The sequence below is a fragment of the Chiloscyllium plagiosum genome, chromosome 1, assembly GCF_004010195.1.
Source record: "Chiloscyllium plagiosum isolate BGI_BamShark_2017 chromosome 1, ASM401019v2, whole genome shotgun sequence".
Taxonomy (NCBI): domain Eukaryota; kingdom Metazoa; phylum Chordata; class Chondrichthyes; order Orectolobiformes; family Hemiscylliidae; genus Chiloscyllium; species Chiloscyllium plagiosum.
Window position 1 is genome coordinate 137,614,946 of NC_057710.1, and position 26,858 is coordinate 137,641,803.

At 40.2% G+C, this 26,858-nt stretch overlaps 1 protein-coding gene across 8 annotated transcripts in view; it reads left to right on the plus strand.

Moving 5' to 3' along the window:
* The window catches only part of slc2a9l2 (solute carrier family 2 member 9, like 2), a 368,855-nt gene that overhangs the window by 212,935 nt on the left and 129,062 nt on the right, over window positions 1-26,858 (plus strand). For all 8 annotated transcript variants that reach the window (XR_006312845.1, XR_006312847.1, XM_043698097.1 and 5 more), the window contains one exon: window positions 22,347-22,534. Coding sequence is in view for 6 of the 8 variants with exons in the window: in XM_043698097.1 (XP_043554032.1) it covers window positions 22,347-22,534 (188 nt within the window). In the remaining 2 variants the exon portion in view is untranslated. The remainder of the gene's footprint in view (window positions 1-22,346; window positions 22,535-26,858) is intronic.

Sequence of the window (26,858 nt, forward strand, 5' to 3'; positions counted from 1 at the left end):
TCTCAACCTTTTCCCTTCCTATGTTGTTGGTTCAATGTAGACAATGACCTCTTGCTGGCCCCTCTCCCCCGTGAGAGCATTCTGCACCCTCTCTGAGACATCCTTGATCCTGGCACCAGGGAAGCAACACACCATTCTGATTTTTCACTGCTGGCCACAGAAATGTCTGTCTGTACCTCGGACTAGAGAGTCCCCTAACACAATTCATCTCTTGGAACCCGACATACCCCTCATTGCATTTGAGCCAGTCTCAATACCAGAAACTTGGCTGTTCGTGCTATGTTCCCCTGAGAATCCATCACCCCCTACATTTTCCAAAAAAGCATACTTGTTTGAAATGGGGATAGCCACAAAAGGCTCCTGCACTAGCTGCCTACCTCTCTTACCTTTCCTGGAGTTAACCCATCTATGTGACTGTATCTGAGACTTTCCCCCTTCCTATAACTGCCATACATCACATACTGTTGCTGTTGCAAATTCCCCATTGCTTCTAACTGTCTCTCCAACTGATCCATTCAATCTGGTAAGATTTGGAACCAACAGCATTTATTGCAGATATAATCCGCAGTAACCCTTAAACTCTCTTTAAACTCCCACATCTGACAAGAAGTACATAGCACTGTACTAAAGGCCATTTTTGCTCCTTCACAATCTACAGACCCAGAAAATAACACTGTCTTATTCCTCTATAAAACACTGCCCCAGGTTAAATTAATAGTTGTGGCTTATATTTTAAATTTAATCAAGAGACATATCTCAAAAAACATATAATCAAGAAAGAACCCACTCTACTCACTACTTCAGACTTTCTGTAGGTTCCACTTAAAAACAATACACATTCCATCAGTGCCAGGAGACCTGTCTATCCTTAGCTCCATTGACTTGCCCAACACTACCTCAGGATAATGATTGCTTCCAGGTCCTCACCTATCTTCATCTCTTTGTCAATTACTAGCATGTTGTTGATGTCCTCCACTGTGAAGATCAACACAGAATAACCGCTCAATGCCTCAGCCATTTCCTCCTATCCTGTTACTAAATCCCCTTCTCATCCTCTAAAGGACCAGTGTTTACTTTAGCCATTATTTTTTGTTTTGTATACTTATAGAAACTTGCTATCTGTCTTTATATTCTGAGGTAGTTTTTTTCTCACATTGTCTTACTTTTCTTTGTGGCTCTTTCTGTGGCTTTTTGTTGACACTTAAATTTCAACCAATCTTCCACTATCCCAATGATCTCGGCCAATTTGTATGCCTTCTCTGTCAATTTGATAGCCTCCATTATTTCCTTAAACACCCATGCCAGATTATCCCTTTTCCTACAGTCCTTCCTTTTCACTGGCATATACGTTTGCTGAGTACTTTGAAAAATTCCTGGAAAGTTCTCCACTGTTCTCCCAAAACATTGATTCTCCTGCTCCTCAGATACTGCCACACTGGCTGTGATTTTCCACACTTTTCTACTCTGATCTCCAGCATCTGCAGTCCTCACTTTCTCCCCATGCTTGATTCAATTCCTTTCTGGCTTCCCATCTTTCACTCTTAATAACTTCCAGTTTTTCATAAATCTTACAGCCCACATCAATTCTTGCTTTGAGTCTAAAGCATCCATTACACCCATTTTTGTTGACCTTAGTTGGCTCCCTAATTATCATGTTCCATGTTTTATCCCATCTCTCCCTCATGTCCTGTTGCCCCTCTGGAATTCTTCTCTTATTCATTGTTGCTTCATGCCTCATTGTGGAGCTTTCACTGGTTCTGCTGTCTGGAATTCTCTCCCAATACATCTTTTGCCATTTTTCTATCCATACTTAAAAATCTTAAAGCATTTATCCCTTCCTCTCTGATCTCTTGCATTCTCATGCAACATTCATTTCCAAATGCCTTGGAAAGTTTTCTCTGTTAAAGGGAAAAATATATTTCATTATTTGACTATACAATTTACTACATGACCTGCTTCACATTCCCAGCAAGGCAAGATTAGAGGATCTTCCCATAAAACTGTGTTCTCACATACTGCTGGGTCCTGAGTACCAGTGTGGGGAAGGTGAATAGACATGTATTACATCACATTGAAGGAGAGGTCAAATCTAGTTCAAGTTTCTCACTTCAGTTTCCTATGTACAAACTGCTGCTGGAAAGAATAAAGTTATGCATGCCAGACTTGATTGTAATTCTTGTTCCATTCTTTTCAGAATTGCGTGTTCTGCTTAGCTTAGAAGTATGGGTGTAAATGTCCATTTTAGTGAGTTAGAAGAGCCATGCTTCTTCATGCACATCACTATTTCATCCTTTGGAGGTTGGCCAGCTGTTAGTTTGGTGATTTGATAAGACCCAGGGGTGGTATCATGTCCAAGTCCTGTTGGCAGCCAGGTGATTGTCACCCATCCTCACCCTCCAACATTGCATTTGACTCAAATATCGGGTATTTTCTAATATAAGGCAACATATTCAATATTATAGTTTGCAAACTGCAGTGATGATTCTCTCTTTATTAAATACCACAAAAATAGGTCAAGGGTAAATGGATGTTATCTAATCATTGAAACCCGTCATGTTCAAGCAGTTAATCCATCTTAAATTGCTCCAAATTATTATGTGATGAAGTTCAATCAGAGGCAAATTATTAATTTGGATTGCAGATGAGGAACATAACCATTGATAAAGTTACTTGCATGAGGAATACTTAGCAACAATCTTTTATTTCTGAAAGAACTACTAATTATATAAAGGTCATGTGGGGCAGGATGAGGAACTACAATCATGTATTTTTCTTTTTTATTTAAATGCTGTTTATTTTTGGGACAAAAGCAAATCCTGAAATGAACTTGTGAGCTTCCCAATGGTGAAAATCTCTGTGCATCTTCGTGATTTATTGTCTGACTATATAATTTATACAACATTTTGTACTGCTTCTGTCTAGAAATAGCTAGTGGAATATCAATGTGAAGTGGCTGCAGAGAGGTGGGAGCCAATTATAGTTGAATTGTGCTGATAAATTACAGGTTTAGTATCCATTTCTATCATGACAGGCAGATACGTTATTGAAACGAAGGAAAATAAAACATTTTAGAGAAAGGTAGATGTATGTGTGGGTAGATAGCCAGGTAGGTAGGTAATTTTCTGATGAAAGGTCACAGCTAAAACATTAATTCTTTTTCTCTCTCTCTGCACAGCTGACCTGTTGAGTTCTCTCAGTGCTACCCATTTTTATTCTAAATTTCACACATGCGCAGATTCCCGCTTCTATAATGCTGTAAATGTTAATGGTTATGCTTGAAGCTGAGCTGTGCCTTGCATGATAACACCAGCCAAATTAACTATTTTGGCAAACACCAACTATATGCTTGGTAGAAGACTGACAAGATGGTTAAAATGTAGGTCTGGCCACCTATATGCTCCTCCAGCTTAGAAGTGCTGTTCAGTTTTGTAAGAAGAATTGGGGGTGGATAAGGGGGAATGTATGAACTATACTTTTTGTGGTCGCTGATGTGAAAGGTTTGGATCTGGGGTCTGGGCAGGAAGGTCCAAGCTCAATGGTCCCACACCAAATGGGACCCCAAGTGATAAATTAATGACAGCCATTCACTTGCCTTGACTCTAACCCCCGTGGCCCCATTTCCTTGCAACCTTCATGGTACATGGGTTCCCTGTGTCTGCAGCACCCCATTGTGTGAAATGTATCCCAACAAAATTCACCTATTCCCTGGTTGCCCCTTGATCTTCGGACATGACAATAAATGCAGGTCCAGCTGTTGACAACCACATCTCATAACTGAGGTTTTAAAAATGCCCTTTCGCTTTTGGATTTAGTATGTACAAGATTCTACCCACATGTACAAAAGTAATCCAAAAAGCAAATGAAATATCGGCCTTTATCCCAAGGGAGTTGAAATTTATAACGAAGCATTGATATTTCAGAAGGATAGCGCCTTCATCAGAACTCATTTAAATACTGCTTTTGTGTTTGAGCACCCAAGCTCAGTCAGGATCTGTTGGCCTTGGAAGGAGAACAGTAAAAATTGAACAGATGGATACCAGAGCATAAAGTTAAATTATGAAGTTGTGTCACGTTCTTTACATTTGTATTCCCTTGTGTACAGAATATTGAGGAGTGTTTAACATGATAAAGGCATTTGAAAGTGTCAATACGGCTGAACTACTTTCTCTGGTGTGTTAATCCAGAAAAATAGGATATAGTCTTAAAATTAGTGTTTGACCATTTAGAAGTGAAATCCCACTCAAGAGGACTGAGAATTGGCATTTATACTGTAAAGGCTGTGAAATCTGGATCAGTGGAAACTTTCAATATTGAAATCGATATAGTTTTGTCAGCTAAGGGATACTCAGCAAAGGTTTAGAAGCAGTCATAATCTAATGAAACGATGAAACAGCCTTGAAGGCCCCTTGATGTTCCTCTGGCTCTATTTTACATTTTTAAATGTAAACTGCTCAGATCACTTGCTTATTTATATCATTGAATCCAAAGAAGTATTTATTTCAAAGTATGAATTTTTAGCAGCCTCTTAAATAGCTTGTATTTAACTTGAGAGCACAGATACACTGCACAGCTCGTTAAAAAACACAATCCTTATATAGATATTCTTGATTACAAGTGTTTTCAGATTGTGTTATCAAGCACAAGGTTTACAGGAAGCAACTGGGCTTTAATATCTTGTAGAAAATTAAGATTTTCTGTATCAGTGCAATAGGAGTCAACGATCACATTATTGGCTTTGATGAAGGGTTATTGGTCTCAAAATAGTAACTCAGCTTTCTCTTCAAGATGCTGTCAGATCTGCTGAGTTTCTAAATTAATTTTTGTTTTTGTTTCTTGACATTGGGGAATAAAATGTCTGATTTTGCACACAAGGTTTAAACAGCTAAAAGCAAACCTCTCTAGTGGGGGAACAGGGAGAATCAGACAGTAATTTGCAGATTATGCACTAATAGAGGTTGCTATTTGTTAAGAGACTTGGTAGAGGCATTCAAAAGGGGTCTGATGGTTTAACGGGGAGAAATTATATCCATTAGTGGACTGATGAAGAACCAAAGTGCAAAGATCTAAGATCATTTGCAAAAGACACAATGGCAACATGAAAAACATTTACACACAATGATTGGTTAGGATCTGGAATGCACTGAGTTTTGTGAAGACAGGCCAAATTCAGGCTTTCAAAATGGAATTGAATCAATATCTAAAAAGGAAGAAAATGCAGAAGAAAGGCAGAGGAATGGCATGAGGTAAATTGTTCTTTCAGAGGGCTAGCACAAATGCAATGGGTTGAATACGTTCCTTTGTAACAATTATTTTGCACATCTCAAATCTTTGTGAGCAAGAGCTAAGAGGTCAGGTTTACTCTGTGCAGTGTTTGTGTTTAATTTACAGGGATTATGTTAAAGGTGACTCGGTAATTTCTAGTTGTATTGAACAGTGAAGGTTAAATGATGCCACTGATGTTCCAGAGAGGTATAAACAATGTAAATGCATTAAATATTAGTATTGTTTCAACCTCTCTAAATAGTTCATGAATGACAGGTGAAACAGTGAGACGAGCTAAGAGGAAAAAGGAAATAAACACAAGGTCTAGGCGACTGCAAACAGACAAAGCTTTGAAAGAATATCTGGAAAGTAGGACCGAACTGAAACAAGGAATTAAAAGGACTGGAAGGGGTCATGAAATATCTTTAGTAAAGGGTTAAGGAAAATCCCAAAGCCTTTTATTTGTATATAAGGAGCAAGAAGATAACTTGAGAAAGGGTTGGCCCAGTCAAGGACAGAGGAGGAAAGTTATGTGCGGAGTCAGAGAAAATGGGTGAGATTCTTAATGAGTACTTTGCGTCAGTATTCACCAAGGAGAGGAACATGATAGATGTTGAGGTTAGGGATAGATGTTTGATTATTCTAGGTCATGTCGGCATAAGGAGGGAGGAAGTGTTGGGTATTTTAAAAGACATTAAGGTGGACAAGTCCCTGGGTCCGGATGGGATCTATCCCAGGTTACTGAGGGAAGCGAGAGAGGAAATAGCGGGGGCCTTAACAGATACCTTTACAGCATTCTTGAACATGGGTGAGGTCACGGAGGACTGGACAATTGCAAATGTTGCCCCCTTGTTTAAGAAGGGTAGCAGGGATAATCCAGGTAATTATAGTGAGCCTGATGTCAGTGGTAGGGAAGCTGCTGGAGAAGATACTGAGGGATATGATCTATTTATAATTGGAAGAAAATGGGCTTATTAGTGATAGACAGTATGGTTTTGTGCAGGGAAGGTCATGTCTTACCAACATAATTGGAAGTGACAAAGTTGATTGATTGGGTAAGGGCTGTAGATGTTATATACATGGATTTCATTAAGGTGTTTGAGAAGGTTCCCATGGTGGGCTGATGGTGAAAGAGAAGTCGCATAAGGTCCAGGGTGTTCTAGCTAGTTTCTCAAAATGGAGATCTGTGACCCATGGTATTCCACAGAGATCTATGTTGGGACCACTGTTGTTTGTGATGACTGACTGTGTGGACTCCCCGTGTCTGCGTGGGTTTCCTCCGGGTGCTCCGGTTTCCTCCCACAGTCCAAAGATGTGCAGGTTAGATGAATTGGCCATGCTAAATTGCCCGTAGTATTAGGTAAGGGGTAAATGTAGGGGTATGGGTGGGTTGCTCTTCAGCGGGTCGGTGTGGACTTGTTGGGCCGTAGGGCCTGTTGCCACACTGTAAGTAATCTAATAAATGATCTGAAAGCAGGTATAGGTGGTCTGATCAGCAAGTTTGCAGATGACACTAAGATTGGTGGAGTAGCAGATAGTGAAGGTGACTATCAGAGAATGCACCAGAGTATAGATAGATTGGAGAGTTGGGTGGAGAAATGGCAGATAGATATAAATCCGGGCAAATGCGAGGTAATGCATCTGGAAGATCCAATTCAAGAGCAAACTATACGGTAAATAGACAAGCCCTGGGGAAAATTGATGGACAGAGAGATCTGCGTGTTCAGGTCCATTGTACTCTGAAGGTGGCAATGCAGGCCGATAGAATGGTCAAGAAGGCATACGGTATGTTTTTCTTCATCGGACTTGGTATCAAGTGCAAGAGTTGGCAGGTCAGGTTACAGTTGTATAGGACTTTTTAGATATGATGCAGAGCTGGGCTGAGGAGTGGCAGATGGAGTTCAACCCTGCCAAGTGTGAGGTTGTCCATTTTGGAAGAACAAATAAGAATGCGGAATACAGGATTAATGGTAGGGTTCTTAGTCAGGTGGAGGAACAGAGCGATCTTGGGGTCTATGTACATAGATCTTTGAAGGTTGCCACTCAGGTGGATAGAGTTTGTAAGAAGGCCTATGGAGTATTATCGTTCATTAGCAGAGGGATTGAATTCAAGAGTCGTGAAGTGATGTTGCAGCTGTACAGGACTTTGGTTAGGCCACAGTTGGAGTACTGTGTGCAGTTCTGGTCGCCTCACTTTAGGAAAGATGTGGAAGCTTTGGAGAGGGTGCAGAGAAGATTTACCAGGATGTTGCCTGGAATGGAGAAGAAGTCGTACAAGGATAGGTTGAGAGTTCTCGGCCTTTTCTCGTTGGAACGGCGAAGGATGAGGGGTGACTTGGATGGGTACTTAATCTAGGTTAGACGTTCGGCACAACATCGTGGGCCGAAGGGCCTGTTCTGTGCTGTATTGTTCTATGTTCTATGTTCTATGTTCTATGACTCTGGTTTGGCCACATTTGGAATACTGTGTATAGTTCTGGTCACCACATTACCAAAAATATGTGGATGCTTTGGAGAGGATGTTGCCTGGTATAGATAGCTATGAAGAGAGATTGAGTAGATTAGGATTATTTTCATTAGAATGATGGAGGTTGAGGGGGAACCTGACTGGCGTCTACAAAATCATGATAACTGTAGACAGGGTGGATAGCAAGAAGCTTTTTCCCAGAGTGGGGGATCAATTACTAGGGGTCACTAGTTTAAGATGAGAGGGAAAAAGATTAAGGGAGATATGTGTGGCAAGTACTTTACACAGATGGTGGTGGGTGCCTGTGCGCGTTGCCAGCGGAGGTGGTAGAGGTGGGCATGATAGTGTCATTTAAGATGCATTTAGACAGATACATGAACAGACAGGGATCAGAGGGATAAAGATCCTTAGAAAATAGGTGACAAGTTTAGATAGAGGATCTGGATCGACTCAGGCTTGGAGGGCCGAAGGGCCTGTTCCTGTGCTGTAATTTTCTTTGTTCTTTGAATTGCTACAAGAAGGAATAAAAATGAACCCAAACATGACTCTGCAGTTTGAGAAACTGACTATACTCATAGTTATGAAATGAGTCAAGTACTTTAATTCATACAGACTCATGCCTGAATTCAAATCCAGACAATTACTGGTTAGTAGGTATGAAATCACATTTTCTATGGTCTAAAGATAATTTCTCAGTCAGGAGAGTAAATTGCAGCAGAGAATATTTTTTATATTTACATTTCCAGTCAAGCAATGGTTTTGACTAAGGTAACTTGGAGAATAAGATCCCTCTCTAGCCTGTTTCTGATGTTTGATGTTACTAATTTTCTTTCACTTTTCTCTGCCATTTCTCTCCACTTAGCTCTGCTTTTTGCTTCTCACTCTGTCTTCTTCTACTTCTGTTTTCCCTCTTCCTTCTTTCAAGAGGGCAGTGGCAGGCAGGATAAATTAAATGTGTATTTTGGAGATGATACAAAGCTGTGGGGGAGGGTGAAAGGTGAGAAGGATGCAATGATGCTTCAATGTGATTTGGACGAGTTTAGTAAGTGGGCAAAAGCTTGGCAGATGAAGTATAATGTAGATAAATGCATTTTGGTAGCAACAACAAGAAGGCAGATTATTATCCGAATGGTGATGGCCCGGAAAAGATGGAGGTGCAATGACACCTGGTGCCCTTGCATAACCAGTGAAAACAGTCACTGGAAGTAGCATGCAGGTACAGTAGATGGTGAAAAAGCTAATGGAATGTTGGCCTTCATAGTGAGAGGATTCGAGTACAGGAGCAGGGATATCCCACTGCGATTATACAGGGCCTCTGTGAAACCACACCTGAAGTTTTTTTTGTGTAGTTTTGGTCTCCTTTATCTGAGGAAGGAAGTTCTGATATTGGAGGGACCGCAAAAGGTTTACCAGACTGACTCCTGGGATGGTAGGGCTGAAGTATGGAAAGAGATTGGATTAGTTAGGAAGTAGAAGAATGAGGGGGAATCTCATAGAAGCCTACAAATGTCTAATATGTTTAAGTAGGTTAAAAGCAGTAAGGATGTCAACAGGAGGTCCAGTACCAAGGATCAAAGTCTAAGGATATGAGGTAGTCCATTTAGGATTTAGATAAAGAGAAATGTCTTCTGTCATAGAGTGGTGAGTTTGTGGAATTCTCTGATACCGAAAGTAGTTGAGGCCAAAACATTGGGTGTTTTCATGAAGATCATTAGACTTGAAACATATCCATATTACAGAGGAGGAAGTGCTGGATGTCTTGAAATGGGTAAAGGTGGATAAATCCCCAGGACCTGATCAGATGTACCCTAGAACTCTGTGGGAAGTTAGAGAAGTGATTGCTGAGTCTCTTGCTGAGATATTTATGTCATCGATAGTCACAGGTGAGGTCCCTGAAACTGGAGGTGCCACATGGGGCTAACATGGTGCCACTGTTTAAAAAGGGTGGTAAGGACAAACCAGTGAACTATCGACCAGTGAGCCTGACCTCAGTGGTGGGCAAGTTGTTGGAGGGAATCCTGAGGGACAGGATGTACATGTATTTGGAAAGGCAAGGACTGATTAGGGATAGTAAACATGGCTTTGTGGGTGGGAAATCATGTCTCTCAAACTTGATTGAGTTTTTTGAGGAAGTAACAAAGAGGATTGATGAGGGCAGAGTGATAGATGTGATCTATATGGATTTCAGTAAGGCGTTCAACAAGCTTCCCCAAGGGAGACTGATTAGCAAGGTTAGTTCTCATGGAATACAGAAAGAACTAGTCATTTGGATACGGAACTGGCTCAAAGGTAGAAGACACAGGGTGGTGGTGGAAGATTGTTTTTCAGACTGGAGGCCTGTGACCAGTGGAGTACCACACGGATCGGTGCTGGGCCCTCTACCTTTTGTCATTTACATAAATGATTTGGATGTGAGCATAAGAGGTACAGTTAGTAAGTTTGCAGATGCACTAAAATTGGAGGTGTAGTGGACAGCGAAGAGGGTTACCTCAGATTACAACAGGATCTTGATCAGATGGACCAATGGGCTGAGAAGTGGCAGATGCAGTTTAATTCAGATAAGTGCGAGGTGCTACATTTTGGGAAAGCAAATCTTAGCAGGACTTGTACACTTAATGGTAAGGTCCTAGGGAGTGTTCCTGAACAAAGAGACCTTGGAGTGCAGGTTCATAGCTCCTTGAAAGCAGAGTCACAGGTAGGTAAGATAGTAAAGAAAGCATTTGGTATGCTTTCCTTTATTGGTCAGAGTATTGAGTACAGGAGTTGGGAGGTCATGTTGCAGCTGTATAGGACATTGGTGAGGCCAGTGTTGGAATATTGCGTGCAATTCTGGTCTCCTTCCTATCGGAAAGATGTTGTGAAATTTGAAAGGGTTCAGAAAAGATTTACAAGGATGTTGCCAGGATTGGAGGATTTGAGCTATAGGGAGAGGCTGAACAGGCTGGGGCTGTTTTCCCTGGAGCGTCACAGGCTGAGGGGTGACCTTATAGAGGTTTACAAAATTATGAGGGGCGTGGATAGGTTAAATAGGCAAAGTCTTTTCCCTGGGGTGGGGGAGTTCAGAACTGGAGGACATGGGTTTAGGGTGAGAGGGAAAAGATATAAAAGAGACCTACGTGGCAATGTTTTCACGCAGAGGGTGGTCTGGGTATGAAATGAGCTGCCAGAGGAAATGGTGGAGGCTGGCACAATGCAAAATTTAAGAGGCATTTGGATGGATATATGAAAAGGAAGGGTTTGGAGGGATATGGGCCGGGTGCTAGCAAGTGGGACTAGATTGGGTTGGGATATCTGGTCAGCATGGACGGGTTGGACCGAAGGGTTTGTTTCCGTGCTGTACATCTCTATGACTCTATGACTCTATACAGTTCTTAAAGGCCAAAGAGATCGAAAGAGAAAGCAGAAACAAAGTACTTTGAGTTGGATGATCATCCATAATCACAATGATTAGCAGAGCAGGCTTGAAGGACTGGATGGTTTACTCCTGTCCCTATTTTCCATGTTTCTATGGGACAAAACTTTTAAAAAAACATTTTCATCAATCCTTACTTCACCATTTTGATTTAGTTGGTGCAACTTGTTACAATCCTGTTAGGGACTGATAACATTTAAATGGAAATCCAATGACCTAAATTCTCGAATTTAACCAGGCCAAAAGTTTTCACATTCGAAAAAAAACATGAACTTTAATGTATATAGAACAAATTAAATAAAGCAAATAACAATTAATTTACCACTATTGCTTATACGACAGATATGCTTGTCCCTTAAGTTTACTTCTTGATTCTCCCAAGAATTAGAGTCATAGAGTTATAGAGATGTACGGCTCAGAAACAGACCCTTCGGTCCAACCCGTCAATGCCAACCAGATCTCCCAACCCATTCTAGTCCCACCTGCCAGCACCCAGTCCATATCCTTCCAAACCCTTCCTATTCATTTATCCATCCAAATGCCTTTTAAATGTTGCAATTGTGCCAGCCTCCACTACTTCCTCTGGCAGCTCATTCCATACACGTACCACCCTTTCTGTAAAAAAGTTGCCCCTTAGGTCTTTTTTATATCTTTTCCCTCTCACCCTAAACCTATGCCCTCTAGTTCTGGACTCCCCGACCTCAGGAAAAAGACTTCATCTATTTATCCTATCCATGCTCCTCATGATTGTATACACCTCTATAGATCACCCCTCAGTTTCCGACGCTCCAGGGAAAACAGCCCCAGCCTATTCAACTTCTCCCTTTGGCTCAAATCCTCCAACCCTGGCAACATCCTCTTAAATCTATTCTGAACCCTTTCAAGCTTCACAACATTCTTCCGATAGGAAGGAGACCAGAATTGCACGCAATATTCCAACAGTGGCCTAACCAATGTCCTGTACAGCCGCATCATGACCTCCCAACGCCAGTACTCAATACTCTGACCAATAAAGGAAAGCATACCAAATGCCTTATTCACTATCCTTTCTACCTGCGACTCTACTTTCAAGAGCTATGAATCTGCACTCTGAGATCTCTTTGTTCAGCAACACTCCCTAGGACCTTACCATTAAATGTATAAGTCCTGCTAAGATTTGCTTTCCCAAATGCAGCATCTTGCATTAATTTAAGTTAAACTGCATCTGCCACTTCTCAGCCCATTGGCCCATCTGATCAAGATCCTGTTGTAATCTGAGGTAACCTTCTTCGCTGTCCACTACACCTCCAATTTACTGCAAACTTACTAACTATATCTCTTAAGCTCACATCCAAATCATTTATATAAATTCTCTTAAATGTTCTGATATCTTAAAGATATTTTCTTCTATGGAAAATAACCATAGGATAGCCATAATACTTTGGAGACTATTTTCAGCTTTCCCTGTTTCCAGCTATTCTCAGAGGCAAAACTTTCTTTTATCATCTCTTGATTGCAGATACACCAGTCCTTGTTTTGATTGCTTTTCAATCCTTCCAAGGTGATCTATTAGTTCCTTTCTTTGCTGCTAGACTCAGTAAGGACCACTGTGCATTCTATCACTAATCTTAAGTGTTATGAAGATATGGGTGTACTATTCCTTGCAAGAGAATAAAAGCAAGCAGTGATAGCACCAACTGTTCTCAATAAGACATAATTTAGCATGAGCTCCAGCTAATGGGGTAGCTAGTTGCCTGAAAATGATTTAGGCCAATCAGTTTAAATTATGCCCCCAAAATAAAACAAATTCCAATCAAGTTGGAATTGAGTATATTGACAATCTTAAAAATCAATGACACAATCTGATACTTTGGGGTATAAAATCGGGGAAAATTGAACAGTTGGGAGGAGAACTGCCACCGGACCCACAGCTGTAGACTGCTCGTCAGAACTCTCTGAGAGGTACCCGTCTGGAGAAGGAGTTTGCACAGAGAAAAGCCTTAACACTGACCTGGAGAGCCAATCTATTGATGAAGGTAAAGAGCAGATTCAACTGCTAGCTGGTTTTAAAATTTGGACTTTTCTGTAAATCTTAATTTGGAGTTTTGTTAAACTAATATTATAGAAGGGAAGATAAAAGGTATGTTAGAGGAAGGAATTGTAAATAGTTGTTAATTAATTATTCTCTGTTATACTTTGAGAAATGAAGTTGTTAATTTTTACTTTAAACTAGTTCTCGGCCACTCGAATCTTTACAGATTATTGCAAGGTATAAATCTTTTCTGTGTGGCTAGTTTTAAATTAAGCAGGAAGGTTTATCCCATGTCATAACATAAGTAAGACAACTTCATTCTTTAACAACATTTAAACTGCGATAAACCTCACCCACATTCCATCAGTTAGTTTTTTTAAAAACTCTGCTTACAGTGCAGGTCATTCCAGCTATCATTTACTTTGACTTTCTTCTGTTGCTGGACTGCAAATTAAATGTACTGGTTTTAGATTACAACTACTGAGCTTGGATAGCTATGCGTCCCTTTTTATAGCCTCAATCAGTTTCCAGAGATTTTGGTTTCCAAATGTCAGGTTCCGGTTTTGCTATCTTAGATACCAGAAAGATTGGTTTCCTGTCAATTCTGATGTTTTTGTTTCCATTTCAGTTTCTGTCTTCATTTGTGTGATGGATTGTTTAAGTTTCTCCACCGCATGTTTTTTGGGACGGCCTCTATTATCCTGACCTTTTAAATCCAACATCCTCCCACTCAGTTATGCTGCATTTGTACATGTTAAAAATTTTATTTCTTTAAACTACAAAATTTTGTTCTGAAGCTAAATATATTTTTGAATATATTTTTATATATTCAAAAATATATAAACCATGAACTAGAAATTTGCAACAAGCTTGCTCAGAGATTTTTAAAAATCATTCAGTGGATGAGGGTGTCACTGGCCCATCTCTAATTGCCCAGTGAACAATTAAGAGTCAACTACATTGCTATGGATCTGGAGTCACATGCAGGCCAGACCAGACAAGGATGGCAGTTTCCTTCCCTAAAGGACATTTGTGAACCAAATGGGCTTTACTCACAAGTGACAATGGATTCATGATCATCATTCGGCTCTTAATTCCAGATTCTTATTGATTTTAAATTTCACCATCTGTCATGGCAGGGCTTAAACCCAGATGCTCAGAACATTACCTGGTCATTAACAATCATACGAAAATACCATCAGGCAGTCACCTCCTTGATTTGCTGTGATGGCAAATAGTAAAGTAATAAGAAACTAAGCAAGGTTTTCCAGAGACAGAAGAGTCATGACAAAGGGTTTCAGACTGAAACATTGACTTTCTTGCCCCTCGGATGCTATCTGACCTGTGCCTTTCCACCTTCACATCTATTGACCCTGACTTCCAGCATCTGCAGTCCTTACTGTCTCCAAGATTTTGAAAAATTTGAGTTTCGAATGGATATCAGCAGAAATGGGTCAGTGTGTAAGTTGTTTAGGATTTTTTTTTGCCAAAGTTCTTATCTCTGCTGTAATTTTAGTAGAGCTACCAGAGAATCAGCATAAATGGCCACTGATGGCATTATCCGCCAACTTACAATGGAAGGTTAGGGAACCTCTCATGGAAATTCTTCTTTTGGACCTGAGTCACTAGATCCGACAGAGGATCATAGGGTTATACAGTACGGAAACAGATCTCTTTGGTCCAACTCATCCATGCTGACCAGATGTCCTAAATTAATCTAGTCCCATTTGCCAGCATTTGACCCATATCCCTTTAAACCCTTCCTATTAACATATACCATCCAGATGCCTTTTAAATGTTGCAATTGTACTGGCCTCCACCACTTCCTCTGGCAGCTCATTCCATGCAAGCAACACCCTCTGTGTGAAAACGTTGCCACTTAGGACCCTTTTTTAAATCCTTCCCCTCTCACCTTAAACCTATGCCCTCTAGTTTTGGACTCCCCTATCCTGGGGAAAAGACTTTGTCTATTTACCTTAACATGTCCTTCATGATTTTATAAACTTCCATAAGGTCACCCCTCAGCCTCCGATACTCCAGGGAAAGCAACCCCAGCCTATTCAGCCCCTCCATCTAGCCCAAACCCACCAATCCTAGTAATATTCTTTTAAATCTTTTCTGAACCCTTTCAAATTCCACAACAGCCTTCCTGTAGCAGGGAGACCAGAATTGCCTGCAGTATTCCAAAAGTGGCCTAACCAAAGTCCTGTATGGCCGCAACATGACCTCCTAACTCCTTTACTCAATGCACTGATCAATAAAGGAAAGCATATCAAATGTCTTCTTCACCACCCTGTCTACCTGCAACTCTACTTTCAAGGCAGTATGTACTTGCACTCCAAGGTCTCTTTGTTCAGCAACACTCCCTAGGACCTTACCATTAAGTGTATAAGTCCAGCCTTGGTTTGCCCTGCATAACGTCTTGCCAGATGGGAGATCCCTCAACTGATGCGGTATTACCACAGTACTGTACTGGTTTGGCAGCTGAGGTTGTACCCTTCTGGCGTTGGTTTGGGATCTGTACTATCAGTTGAGCTAGACAGATAACCAAGTTTTTAGATTTTGAAAAGCCCATGCTTTTCACACACAATCCAGTAACGTTGCCCATCAGAATAGTCTAGCTGCTGTCAGTCTAGAGAAGGATAAAAGTCTCCCAGTAGCTATGGCTAAAGATTTGCTTCTGTTTCATTTGTGATTAGTTTAATCAGCTGGATTTTCCAGTATCAGGATGCATTCCTGACTGACATAAAATATTCTTCTGTCGCTTCCTTCCCAATCACCTAAAAGACACAAAAAATGTTGCTTGCAATATTTTAAGTTACAAACACCACTCCCACCATCCAATATTAATGAATATCTCCTTAATCCTGAATGTGCCTAAATTCCTGTACGTCAACTTCCCTTTGTAGCTCTGAACGTGGTGAAGTGCTATTAGATTGCATTAATTTATTACATCTGTTGAGGTTTCAATGGAAGTGCTCTTATTGGCAACTCAGAATGAGGCCCAGAACTCATAGTCCTCCTAGGTTACAGAGACTCAACTCAAACATGTCTGAAACTTCTGACCTCTGATGTTTATGGTATCTGATGAGACCCTTGAGACCTATGCTGGCCCTGACCACTTTTTCCTGCACAGCCAGGCTATCTCTCTGTACTGTATCTTAATCTTTTTCCTTCTCCCTTTTTCTGTTTCTGACTCTGACTCTCTTCTCTCTATTTTCAGTGTCCCACCCTTCCTCATCCTTTGATGATCTCTATCATTCCTTAGCTTCATTTTTTAAGGTCTGGATCTGCTTAACAGACCATGTAATGGAGAATGCAGCTGACTAGTTCAGGCACCACAAACACAACTTCAGGGGAACAATGGACTCTTTGATGATGGTTCTGTGAGCAATGGTTTTGATTGTGGCTCTATCTTGGGTAACACAAGGCAATAAGGAACTATCTCTTCAAAGGATATCCCTTGTCTCCTGGAGTTGTACCATGAAGTTTCGTAGATGAAATTAAGAAATTTAACTTTTTTTGACTGCTAGATAATGAAGATATTATGGTAGCTGCCAAGACAGCGATAAATTTCTCAGGGCTCTTAAATAAATAAATCCATGTCCCTCAACACTCCAGTTACATAAATAAATAAATTTATCTTGCAACTGCTTTATACTTACAAATATGGATCTGCTCTTTTCAACAATTCCAGTTATTCAAAAATAAAGCTGTGCCTTTAATATTTCCTGGTTTTAGAAATGAATAACTGTTTGCCCTGACACCACATTATATATAATCCACAGGTAGTATGGGTGAACATCACCAACGAGAAAAGCTCCCTACATGACTCTATATATAAATATTAACTTTGCTTTGTTCTGTGACTTCCCTATGATCCAGGCCTGATGGTTACTGTAATGTCGAAGATTTTACTGCAGCTAATGTAGAAGCAATGAAGTTTAGAAAATAGAAACTGTGAGGGAAGTCTTAAACTAAAATAAAAAATGTGGAGAAATCAGAAGGTGTTCAAGCCAGCAGCATGGCACATCACAATGACAGTCATTAAAAGAAATTTTCACCCCGTATAAGACTTTAAATCAGAAGACTGTATCCTGGGAGATGGGACTGTTCGTTTCTCTATTTTTTCCAATTACAAATATAAAATGTCAATTTAGTGAAAAGGTAAACTGAGCTCAACATTAAATCCCTACTAATTTGCAGCTGTTACTACTGGCCAGTTTTACCACAACCTAGGACTTTCACATGATTGAATCAATGGCCGAAGCTTCGCAGCAGTAAGGATCCTGAGACTTTCGGCATTCTTCACCATTCCTTCATTGAAGCTGATGGTCAAAATTGGGAGTCTGCATTTCCTCAGAATAATGCAGAAGCTCCACTGTTGTCCTCCATAGGGCATACTCTTGAGGTCTTCCAGAATGTAATCCTGAAGCAGACAGTGAAAGGACAACAATCTCTTCCACTGTGTCATTAATTGCATCATAATAACCCTTGAAAATGTTAAACACTGTTGACAGATGTTGTAATTGGACTTTAAATAGCCCATTAATTCGATAATTGCTGCTGAACACACTCACTGGCTTGGAGAAATTATTTTTAACTTCGAAGAATGTCAAAAAGAAGTGCAGCTTTTAAAAGTTTTTTTAATGAAATTTAGCACTATCTAGATCCAATGGTGATCACTCATTCTGAAAATAACTGAAGTATAAATTTAAAAGTGAAGGGATTCAATGTTTTTAACTTGCAGAATTGTCTGTGAGAGCAATTCATTGACTGCTTTCACCGATTAAGGGGAAATCCCTTTGAAAGAGATGGTTAGATGTTTCTCATGGTCGCTGACATACAGCATTGCTACCACTGACAGCAAAATCCAAGCTATTATTAACACTGACATTGAGTATTCATAGTGCGCCTTGACTTCTTGGTCACTTTCCCTGCTCAGTATTACATAGAGTTGTGCAAAATGTCCAGCACAGTTAACTGGTCTGTGCTGGTGTTCCTCCTACATAAGCCTCAACCACCTGAAGACGTGTAATCCTAGTGGTTGGTTTAATGTGCCTTCTGTGGGTTCTACGCTACTGAAGCAATATGGAGAGTTATATTTGCATATTCTTAGGAGTCAGGTTTCTGGCAAAGTTGGGATGACTTTAGGCATCTTGTAAACACGATGGAAAGGATCCAGATTCCTTTTTCCATCAGATTCTGTTTTTACTGGCAGATAGATGTGGACAAATAATCAATTATACAGATGGAAAATGAAATATTGGCAAGGGCCACTTAAGTTTAAAAGGAATTATTTTTGCTGTTGCAAGGATTTTGGAGCCATGATTTTATGGAGGAGGTATAAATGCTTATGAAGCATTGATGAGGTCTGTTCAAATGCTATGGTCTAAAGTGATTTAAATCTCAAGCCCTTTAAAGATTAAATAAACAAGCTTTAGCTTTCAATTAAAAATAAAAAGGCAGATAATCAAAGCACTCCAGCATGACTGACAGTCTAGCTTAGAAAAAAAAATTATCATCTGTTCCTGCAGTTTTGATCATTTTCTCAGTTTGCATTTCCCAAAGACTGTTATTACACCTGAGCCCTTTATGAATGTTTGGCTGATTTTCAAAGGCTCCTAAATGAATTATCTAAGCAGAAGGATGTGTTCACATTTTTATTAGCTGTTTTTAGAAAATATTGAAGGATTAGCTATCTTTGTGGTTAGTGAATAACAATGTGTTTATTTTAAAAGCAAATTGACCACTAAGAGTCATGTAGCATGGAAACAGATTCTTCGGTCCAATTTGTCCATGTCAACCATACATCCCAATCTGACCCAGTCCCACCTCTAAACTCTTCCTATTCATTTACCCATCCAGATGCCTTTTAAATGTTGTAATCATCTCCACTATTTCCTCTGGCAGCTTGTTCCATACATGTGCCACTCTCTACATGAAAAGGTTACCCCCCAGGTTCTTTTTTAAATCTTTCCTCTCTCACCTTAAACCTATACCCTCTATTTTTGGACAAACTCACCTGAGGGAAAATACCTTGGCTATTCACCTTATCCAGACCCTCATGATTTTAGAAATCTGAATAAGGCCACATCCTCAGCATCCAACATACCCGGAGGACAAAAGCCTCTCCCTACAACTCAAACTCTCCAGTCCCAGCAACATCTTTGTAAATCTTTTTTGCATTCTCTCAAGTTTCACAACATCTTTCCTGTAGAAGGATGACTAGCATTCTATGCAGTATTCTGAAAGTGGCCTCACCAATGTCCTGTATCACCAGAACATGATGTCCCAACTCCTATACTCAGTGTTCCAACCAATGAAGGCAAGCATGCCAAATGCCGCCTTCAACACCCTATCTATCTGCAACTCCACTTTCAAGGAACTATTAATCTGCACACCTAGGTATCTTTGTTCAGCAGCATTCCCCAGAGCCCTACCATTAACAGTATAAATCCTGCCCTGGTTTGCCTTACCAAAATGCAATACCTCACATTTATCTAACTTAAAATCCATCTGCCACTCCTCAGCCCATTGACCTATCTGATCAAGGTCCTGTTATCTGAGATAATCTTCTTCACTATCCACGACACAACCTATTTTGGTGTCATCAGCAAAGTTGTGAATCATACCTCCTGCATTCATATCCAACTCATTTATGTAATGACAAAAAGCAGTGGACTCAGCACTGATCCCTGTGTTACAATGCTAGTCACAGGCCTCCAGTGTGAAAAGCAATCCTCTACCACCACCCTCTGTCTCCGACCTTCAAGCCAATTTTGTATCCAATTAGCTAGCTCCCCTGGATCACATGTGATCTAACCTTTCTAACCAGTCTACCATGTGTAACCTTGTTGAATGCTTTGCTGAAATCCATATAGACAACATCTACCGCTCTACCTTCATCAACCTTCTCTGTCACTTATTCAAAAAACTCAATCAAGTTTGTGCATGGGAAATGGTGTCTCACTAAGTGATGTTGACAATCCCTAATCAGTCCTTACGTTTTCAATTCCCTGCAACAATTTGCCCACCACTGATGTCAAGTTCATCAGTCTATAGTTCCCTGGCTTTTCCTTGCTGCCTTTCTTAAATAATGGCACCACATTATCCACCTTCCCATCTTCCGGCACTTCATGCTAATAGAACACATATCTTAGTAAGGGACCCAGCTATCTCTTCTCTAATCTGTCATAAAGTTCTGGGAAAAACCTGCTTAGGTCCCAGGGATTTGTCAACCTTTGTCAGGGAAAGCTTACTTACTTTGTTACAGATTAAAGTAATCTAATTGATATAAAAGAGATCAAAACATGTAAATTTGTTTAATAATCCCTCCTCAAACTGTGTAAAATAACTTGGAATTGTCAATTAAACACATGCAATCCACTGTGATAATGGAAAGCTATGAAGTAAGAACTGCAGCACTAATCGAGTAATGGTAGCTTTCAGGCTTATGTCAACAGAGATAGTGAAATAGCAAGAAATATTTTTACATCTCAAGACATTCTTTTTTAAAATTTAAGGGTAGGAGTTTTAAATGCCTTGTCAGTTCCTTCAGATAAGCTCTTTTGACAGTTACTTTTCGGCTTGACAGTTCCAATGAGTTTATATAATTTTTATGCACATTCCTTTCTACTTTGAACATCCTAAATGCTGCCCCACTTCTCTCACAATGTCCCTTACCTTGCTTAACCATAGTGTATCTCATCTACTGGTCAATAGATTGTTTAAAAATATCCTGGCAAATAGGTAAATGGGTACCTTACCTCTCCAAGAAACTCTTCAAGGTTCAGATCTACTGCTCTCAGACCTAATCTGCACACACCTCCCATTCCTGGCTAATGAAAATCTGATATGACTAAAACACCACTGCCTCTGTGAAGTATCAGGGTGTTGTTTGAATTCAAGTTCCATTTCCCAATGTCCACCACACCCACAAAAATGGCAGGATAATCAGAGGTTCTCTTTTGTTTCAAATATTTAGACCTTAATCTTTTTTCATCTTCATATGGCTTCTCAGGTCTGTTCCAAGTGAATACCAGGTGAATGGCTATGGAAGGACCAAAGGTCAAATAAGAGAGTGTGGGGATGTCAGAGCCATGAAGGTGTACAGTGTGGTTTGAGGGGATATCAGCCTTGCATTGGGTTATGGACGCATGGGGATGGCTGAGGAGTGGGTGGTTTATAGAGCAAGAGAGTCTCACAGCCTTTTGCACATCTAAGTAAAGTCTCAGAGAACAGAGCCAGCTAAAAAGCCCTTCTTTCTACTTGCCTCCATGGGCAGGTACCACTGAAATGCCTCTGCAGCCAATTGGCCCAATTCCACACTGGCTCCACCTTCCCCAACAAAGATACAGCAGGCGAAGGCCACTTTAAAGGAGATGAGTCTGCCAAGTTGGAAAATTTCCCAATCTGAGCTTCCTACCTTGCTGGCAAAATGTCTGTACCTTCTTTGAGGCTTGTTATTATGGAAGCTGAGGAGACAACATTGGCAGGCAGGGAAGGCAGCAGAATCCAAGCCCGGAATTCCAGCGAGAGATATGTTCAGAACCAGGTTCCTTTACACATCTCAAACATTTAGTGGTCAACATTTATGAGTAAGTGTGATGTTTCTGTCAGAATTATTTATTTCCAAATGTGTTTCTTGCATGATATAAATGTACCTAGACTTGGATCTGAGTCAGAAGTTGTTAGTGTCTAAAACCTGTTCAAGGAAATAAATGGAACAGGTTCCAACTTGATTAATAACTTTGAGATTGGCACTTTTTCCATTGTTCTTTGTCTGAGCAAAGAGAAATTTGCTTTTTGTAGAAGTGATTGGAATTAAAGTGATACTTGAGTTATTTCTATGGCAAGATTTAATTATCCAGTTTCACTCATTACAAAACAGGCAGCAATTAGACCTTATCTAATTCAGGGCAGTGCTCTGCAATATCTAAACATAAGCTCCAAAAGCAAATATTTCATTACATTTGAAGTGGCCTCTCAGACAAAGGAAAAATCACCCATTCAATCATCGTTTTTTCTGCCTGGTGGGTGGAGATTTTCCAGAACCTTTTGTTCTTATTCCAGCTTTCCGGCATCTGCAATACTTTTGCTTTTGAAATAACCTCACCAATTCCACAGTACAGGTTGATAAAATGACTTTCTCTGACATCTGATAAAAGATTAATTCCATTTTTTTTTCTCAGCATTTCAAATCTTTAGTGGGAAGGAAGATGTCGTGAAAGAACTGGAGGAAGTCCAGGCAGAAAGGAAAGCCCAAAAACACGTTCAGTTGTTATCAGTGTTGGACTTACTGAGAAAGCAGTCTGTACGCTGGCAAGTCATCACAGTCATTGTCATTATGGCCTGCTACCAGCTCTGTGGTCTGAATGCTGTAAGTATAGCATACATTATTGGTACACTGTTATAGTGCTGAGTCCATACTGCACATGTGATTTCCGGTAAGTTGAATGAAAGAGAAGGACCATAATAGTTCGGTGGAACAGACATTGAGTCATATAAAACAAAGAGATTCCAGCCAATCACTGTGTTGAATAGATTGTAATGTGACCACTGTAATAAGTCTCAAGAGAGGTGGGTTGAGAATGGGAATTAAAATCATCTTGTTCATTATTATTCAGTGACACGAGATTAGATTCCCTACAGCGTGGAAACAGGCCCTTCGGCCCAACAAGTCCACACGGGCCCTCCGCAGAGTAACCCACCCCAGACCCATTGCCCTCTGACTAATGCACCTAACACTATGGATAATTTAGCATGGCCAATTCACCTGACCTGCACATCTTTGCAGTTGTGAGGAAACCAGAGCACGGGGAGGAAACCCACGCAGACTCAGGGAGAATGTGCAAATTTCACCCGAGGCTGGAATTGAACCTGCGACCCTGGTGCTGTAAGGCAGCAGTAATCACTGAGCCGCCCCACTATGTGGAGAAAAATCACCACTGTTCCGCTGAGTGGAAATGAGGTGGTCAGTCACTTAAAATTCATTCAGAAGCACTTGTTAGTTCCTATTTCTGAGCCAGTTGATACCATCCAGAAAAAATGTTCATAGGTGGTCAGGGCACTTGTCTGGTTTAGGCAGTAACCTCTTTTAATGGTCAAATCAAGATCCCATGTTAAAATGCTAATTGCTATTTTGGGTGGCATCTAAGTGGAATCCAGTTTTACTTCAGTCAGACCAAACCTAAAGTACTAAGCTTAAGTGATAAGAAGCTAGGAATTGAAGATTATCAGAGTGGTTTATGGAGCCAAGTACAGAAGTCACTTGAAGCTAGCAGTCAGGGAATTCTTTCAGAGAGCAGCTACATATTTTCAGCCTGCACCTGGAACACAAGTCCGAATTTATTCACGGGTCCAATGTGTGCCAACTCCATCTTCACCTCTGAACCAAACAATCAACTAGAGCTCCATTTGGGAGTGAATGCAGAAGAAAATCTGGATTGGAATATTGATTGAAAGTCAGACAGTTGACCAAAAAAAGGAAGAAAGTCAGAACATAAATGTATTTGTCATGCTTGATGCTTCTGTGCTCTGTGATAATGGAGTGTCACTGAAGGCAATAACAGATAAGTCCTCAGTGCAGAGCTTTCTGTTCTTCCTTTAAAGGAAGAATGTGTGTGTGTTCTGCAGAGAGAAAGGAATAACTGGGAGATAAAATACTTGTTAAAGGGGTGAATGTGTTTGGTTGCATGAAGGAAACAAAACCTTTTTATGAGCACACAGCAGACCATATTGATTCTTTGAGTGAATAATAGACAAATCCCATGTGAAGTTTAACTAATTAAAATCAGCTATGATTTTGTGTTCATATCAGTTACTTCAGGAAAAGCGATGTTGAAAAGGGAAACAAGCAAGAGGAAATGATTCATGTTAAATATAACACTGGGCCTCAGTTGGAATTGGAATATTGGGACATGGTGAAACTCTTCATCTTATTTTGTTTAAACGTTAGATTTAAACTTCTGATATGATCTTCCATAGCTTGCAAGGAAACTTACCTTGTTTCACAAAAGTTGATTTAAGGCTTGAAAGAGAGACTGGAGAAAAATGACTCGAAAATAAAATGGTTGTAGGATAAACTGATTGCAGAAAAAGAATCAGCAAACATTGGTTGGATTTAAATAAAGTAGTCCATCTCTCAGGGCATTGGGGTGGTAACAGAATAGTCTCTAAAAAAAAGGGAACTGATGATATTTCAGCAGCAGAAAGCTGGAGATTTTCGAAGTGTGAATAGGAACCTAATCCCCAGAATATTGACACAATTCCAGCTGCAGTTCTGTTTTAAATGATCAACCCCCCCCAATATTTGTAAAATGGGCCTGGAATTTGTCAGTTGCTGACACTGGATTTTTTTCCACTGATGAAAGAATCATATTGGTATGGCAGCTCTATTTGGGTTTACGGCAATCATTGATCCTCCATTTTACAGGCCAGGTGACAACAATCTTCCACAATAGGTTGGCACCACACAAGCTGGGGTGTATTAAAAGCTCACTAAATTTTATTTTAATTTAGGCTTGATAAGTTTCCTTTGATTTTTATTGTTGTGCCCCTTAGGAGCTGTTTACATTAATTTTGTGACTTGTTCATTTCAAAATAATAGAGGAGGAAGAACAATAATGCTGTCAGACCAATCAGAAATCTCTGATGTAGATCACTGTCAAATAGAACCTGTAACAATGAAATACCCCAAGCTGATGACAAGATAAAATTGATTAAATGTACGCTACCCCACATCCACATTTCCTACAGCTCTTGGAGAGAGTGACGATACCATGGCTTTAAGAGGTGAATTTTGTCCTGATTCTTTTTTATGAGAGGTTTTCAAGATAGAGGTGTCTATTTTATTTCAATAAAGTAAACAGCTTGTGGGGCTTTGGGGTCTTTCTTTTTAAGTTGGAACAATAGAATCAGCCTGAGCCGGTGCAGTATGCTTGTCCAGAATCAAAAGTTTTCATTTTAGTTTTTCAGTAGCAGTACCTGCTAGTCTTGAAGCTGGGTTTGAAAGCTGCAGCACATCTCTTCCTGCTCCCTTCTCTCTGTCCTTTCTTGATATTTTTCCTCCTGGACTGGAGAATCGCCTGTGAGACATTTTTTTTTGTTGAACTTGCCTTTGCCAAGCGTGTGTTTATAGGATACTATATTTTAACAGTTACTGTTTAGTAGTTCCGTGACCTATTATTATGTTAAATTTTCCAATAGAGTTAATTATTCCAATTTCTTCCTTCTTTTATTGTATTTTAATTACACTGTATGAATAAAATGTGTTTTGCTTCAAATCTGGAAATTTGGCCAATCGATTTGCATCCAGAATGCAAAGCCTGCCACTTGCCCATAAAATAAGAAAAGGTTTGTGTTTGGGCTGTCTTCTTAATATATTTTGAGTGGTTGGTCTGTTCTATAAAAAGAGACAGTGCAGATCCAGACTAAGGATAACAGTCTCCTGACTACATCATAAGTAAATCCTAAACAGGTTAGTGGTGCGAAAAAATAATCGCTTGCTTCTTCCAAACAATAAGTTGAACATACTTAGGACGTGAAAAGCTAAAATATTGCTCACTCTGCACGGTTCTGTGGCCCATAATGTCATACGATATAAAGGCTTTGGAGAAACTGTGACAAAAGGATTCAGAAGGATGATGTTTGACTCGAGAGAGTCAATAGAACTGCCCAGACTGGAGTTCTATTCTCTAGAAATGACATAAAAACTGATAGAAGACTTCATGATACATAAATGCCTGGAGTGTAATCATAGAAATTCGACAGAAATTCGAAATAGGTCATTCGGCCCAACAAGTCCACACCGACCCTCCGAAGAACATTCCACCGTGACCACCCTTACATTTTCCACCCTTACATTTTCCCTGACTCATGAACTGATTGAGTTTTTTGAAAAAGTAACTGAGGTTTGATGAGGGCAGAGCAGTGGACGTGATCTGTATGTACTTCAGTAAGGCATTTCACAAAGTTCCCCATGGGAGACTGGTTAGCAATGTTAGATCTCATGGAATCTCATGGGGAGAACTAGCCATTTGGATACAGAACTGGCTCAAAGGTAGAAGACAGAGGTGGTGGTGGTGGTGGAAGGTTTTTTTGCATACTGGAAGCCTGTGACCAGTGGTGTGCCACAAGGATTGATGCTGGGTCCACTACTTTTCGGCATTTATATAAATGATTTGGATATGAGCATAAGAGTGATAGTTAGTAAGTTTGCAGATGACCCCAAAATTGGAAGTGTAGTGGGCAGCGAAGAAGGTTACCTCACTTTACAATGGGATCTTGATCAGATGGGCCAATGAGCTGAGGAGTGGTAGATGGAGTTTAATTTCAATAAATCTGAGATGTTGCATTTTGGGAAAGCAAATCAGAGCAAGACTTATCCACTTAATGGTAAGGTCCTAGGGAGTGTTGCTGAACAAAGAGACCTTGGAGTGCAGGTTCATAGCTCATTGAAAGTAGAGTTGCAGGTAAATAGGATAGTGAAGAAGGCATTGGTATGCTTTCCTTTATTGATCAGAGTATTGAGTATAGGAGTTGGGAGGCCATGTTACAGCTATACAGGACATTGGTTAGGCCACTTTTGGAATATTGCATACAATTCTGATCTCCTTCCTATCGGAATGATGTTGAGAAACTTGAAAGGGGTCAGAAAAGATTTACAAGGATGTTGCCAGGGTTGGAGGATTTGAGCTATAGAA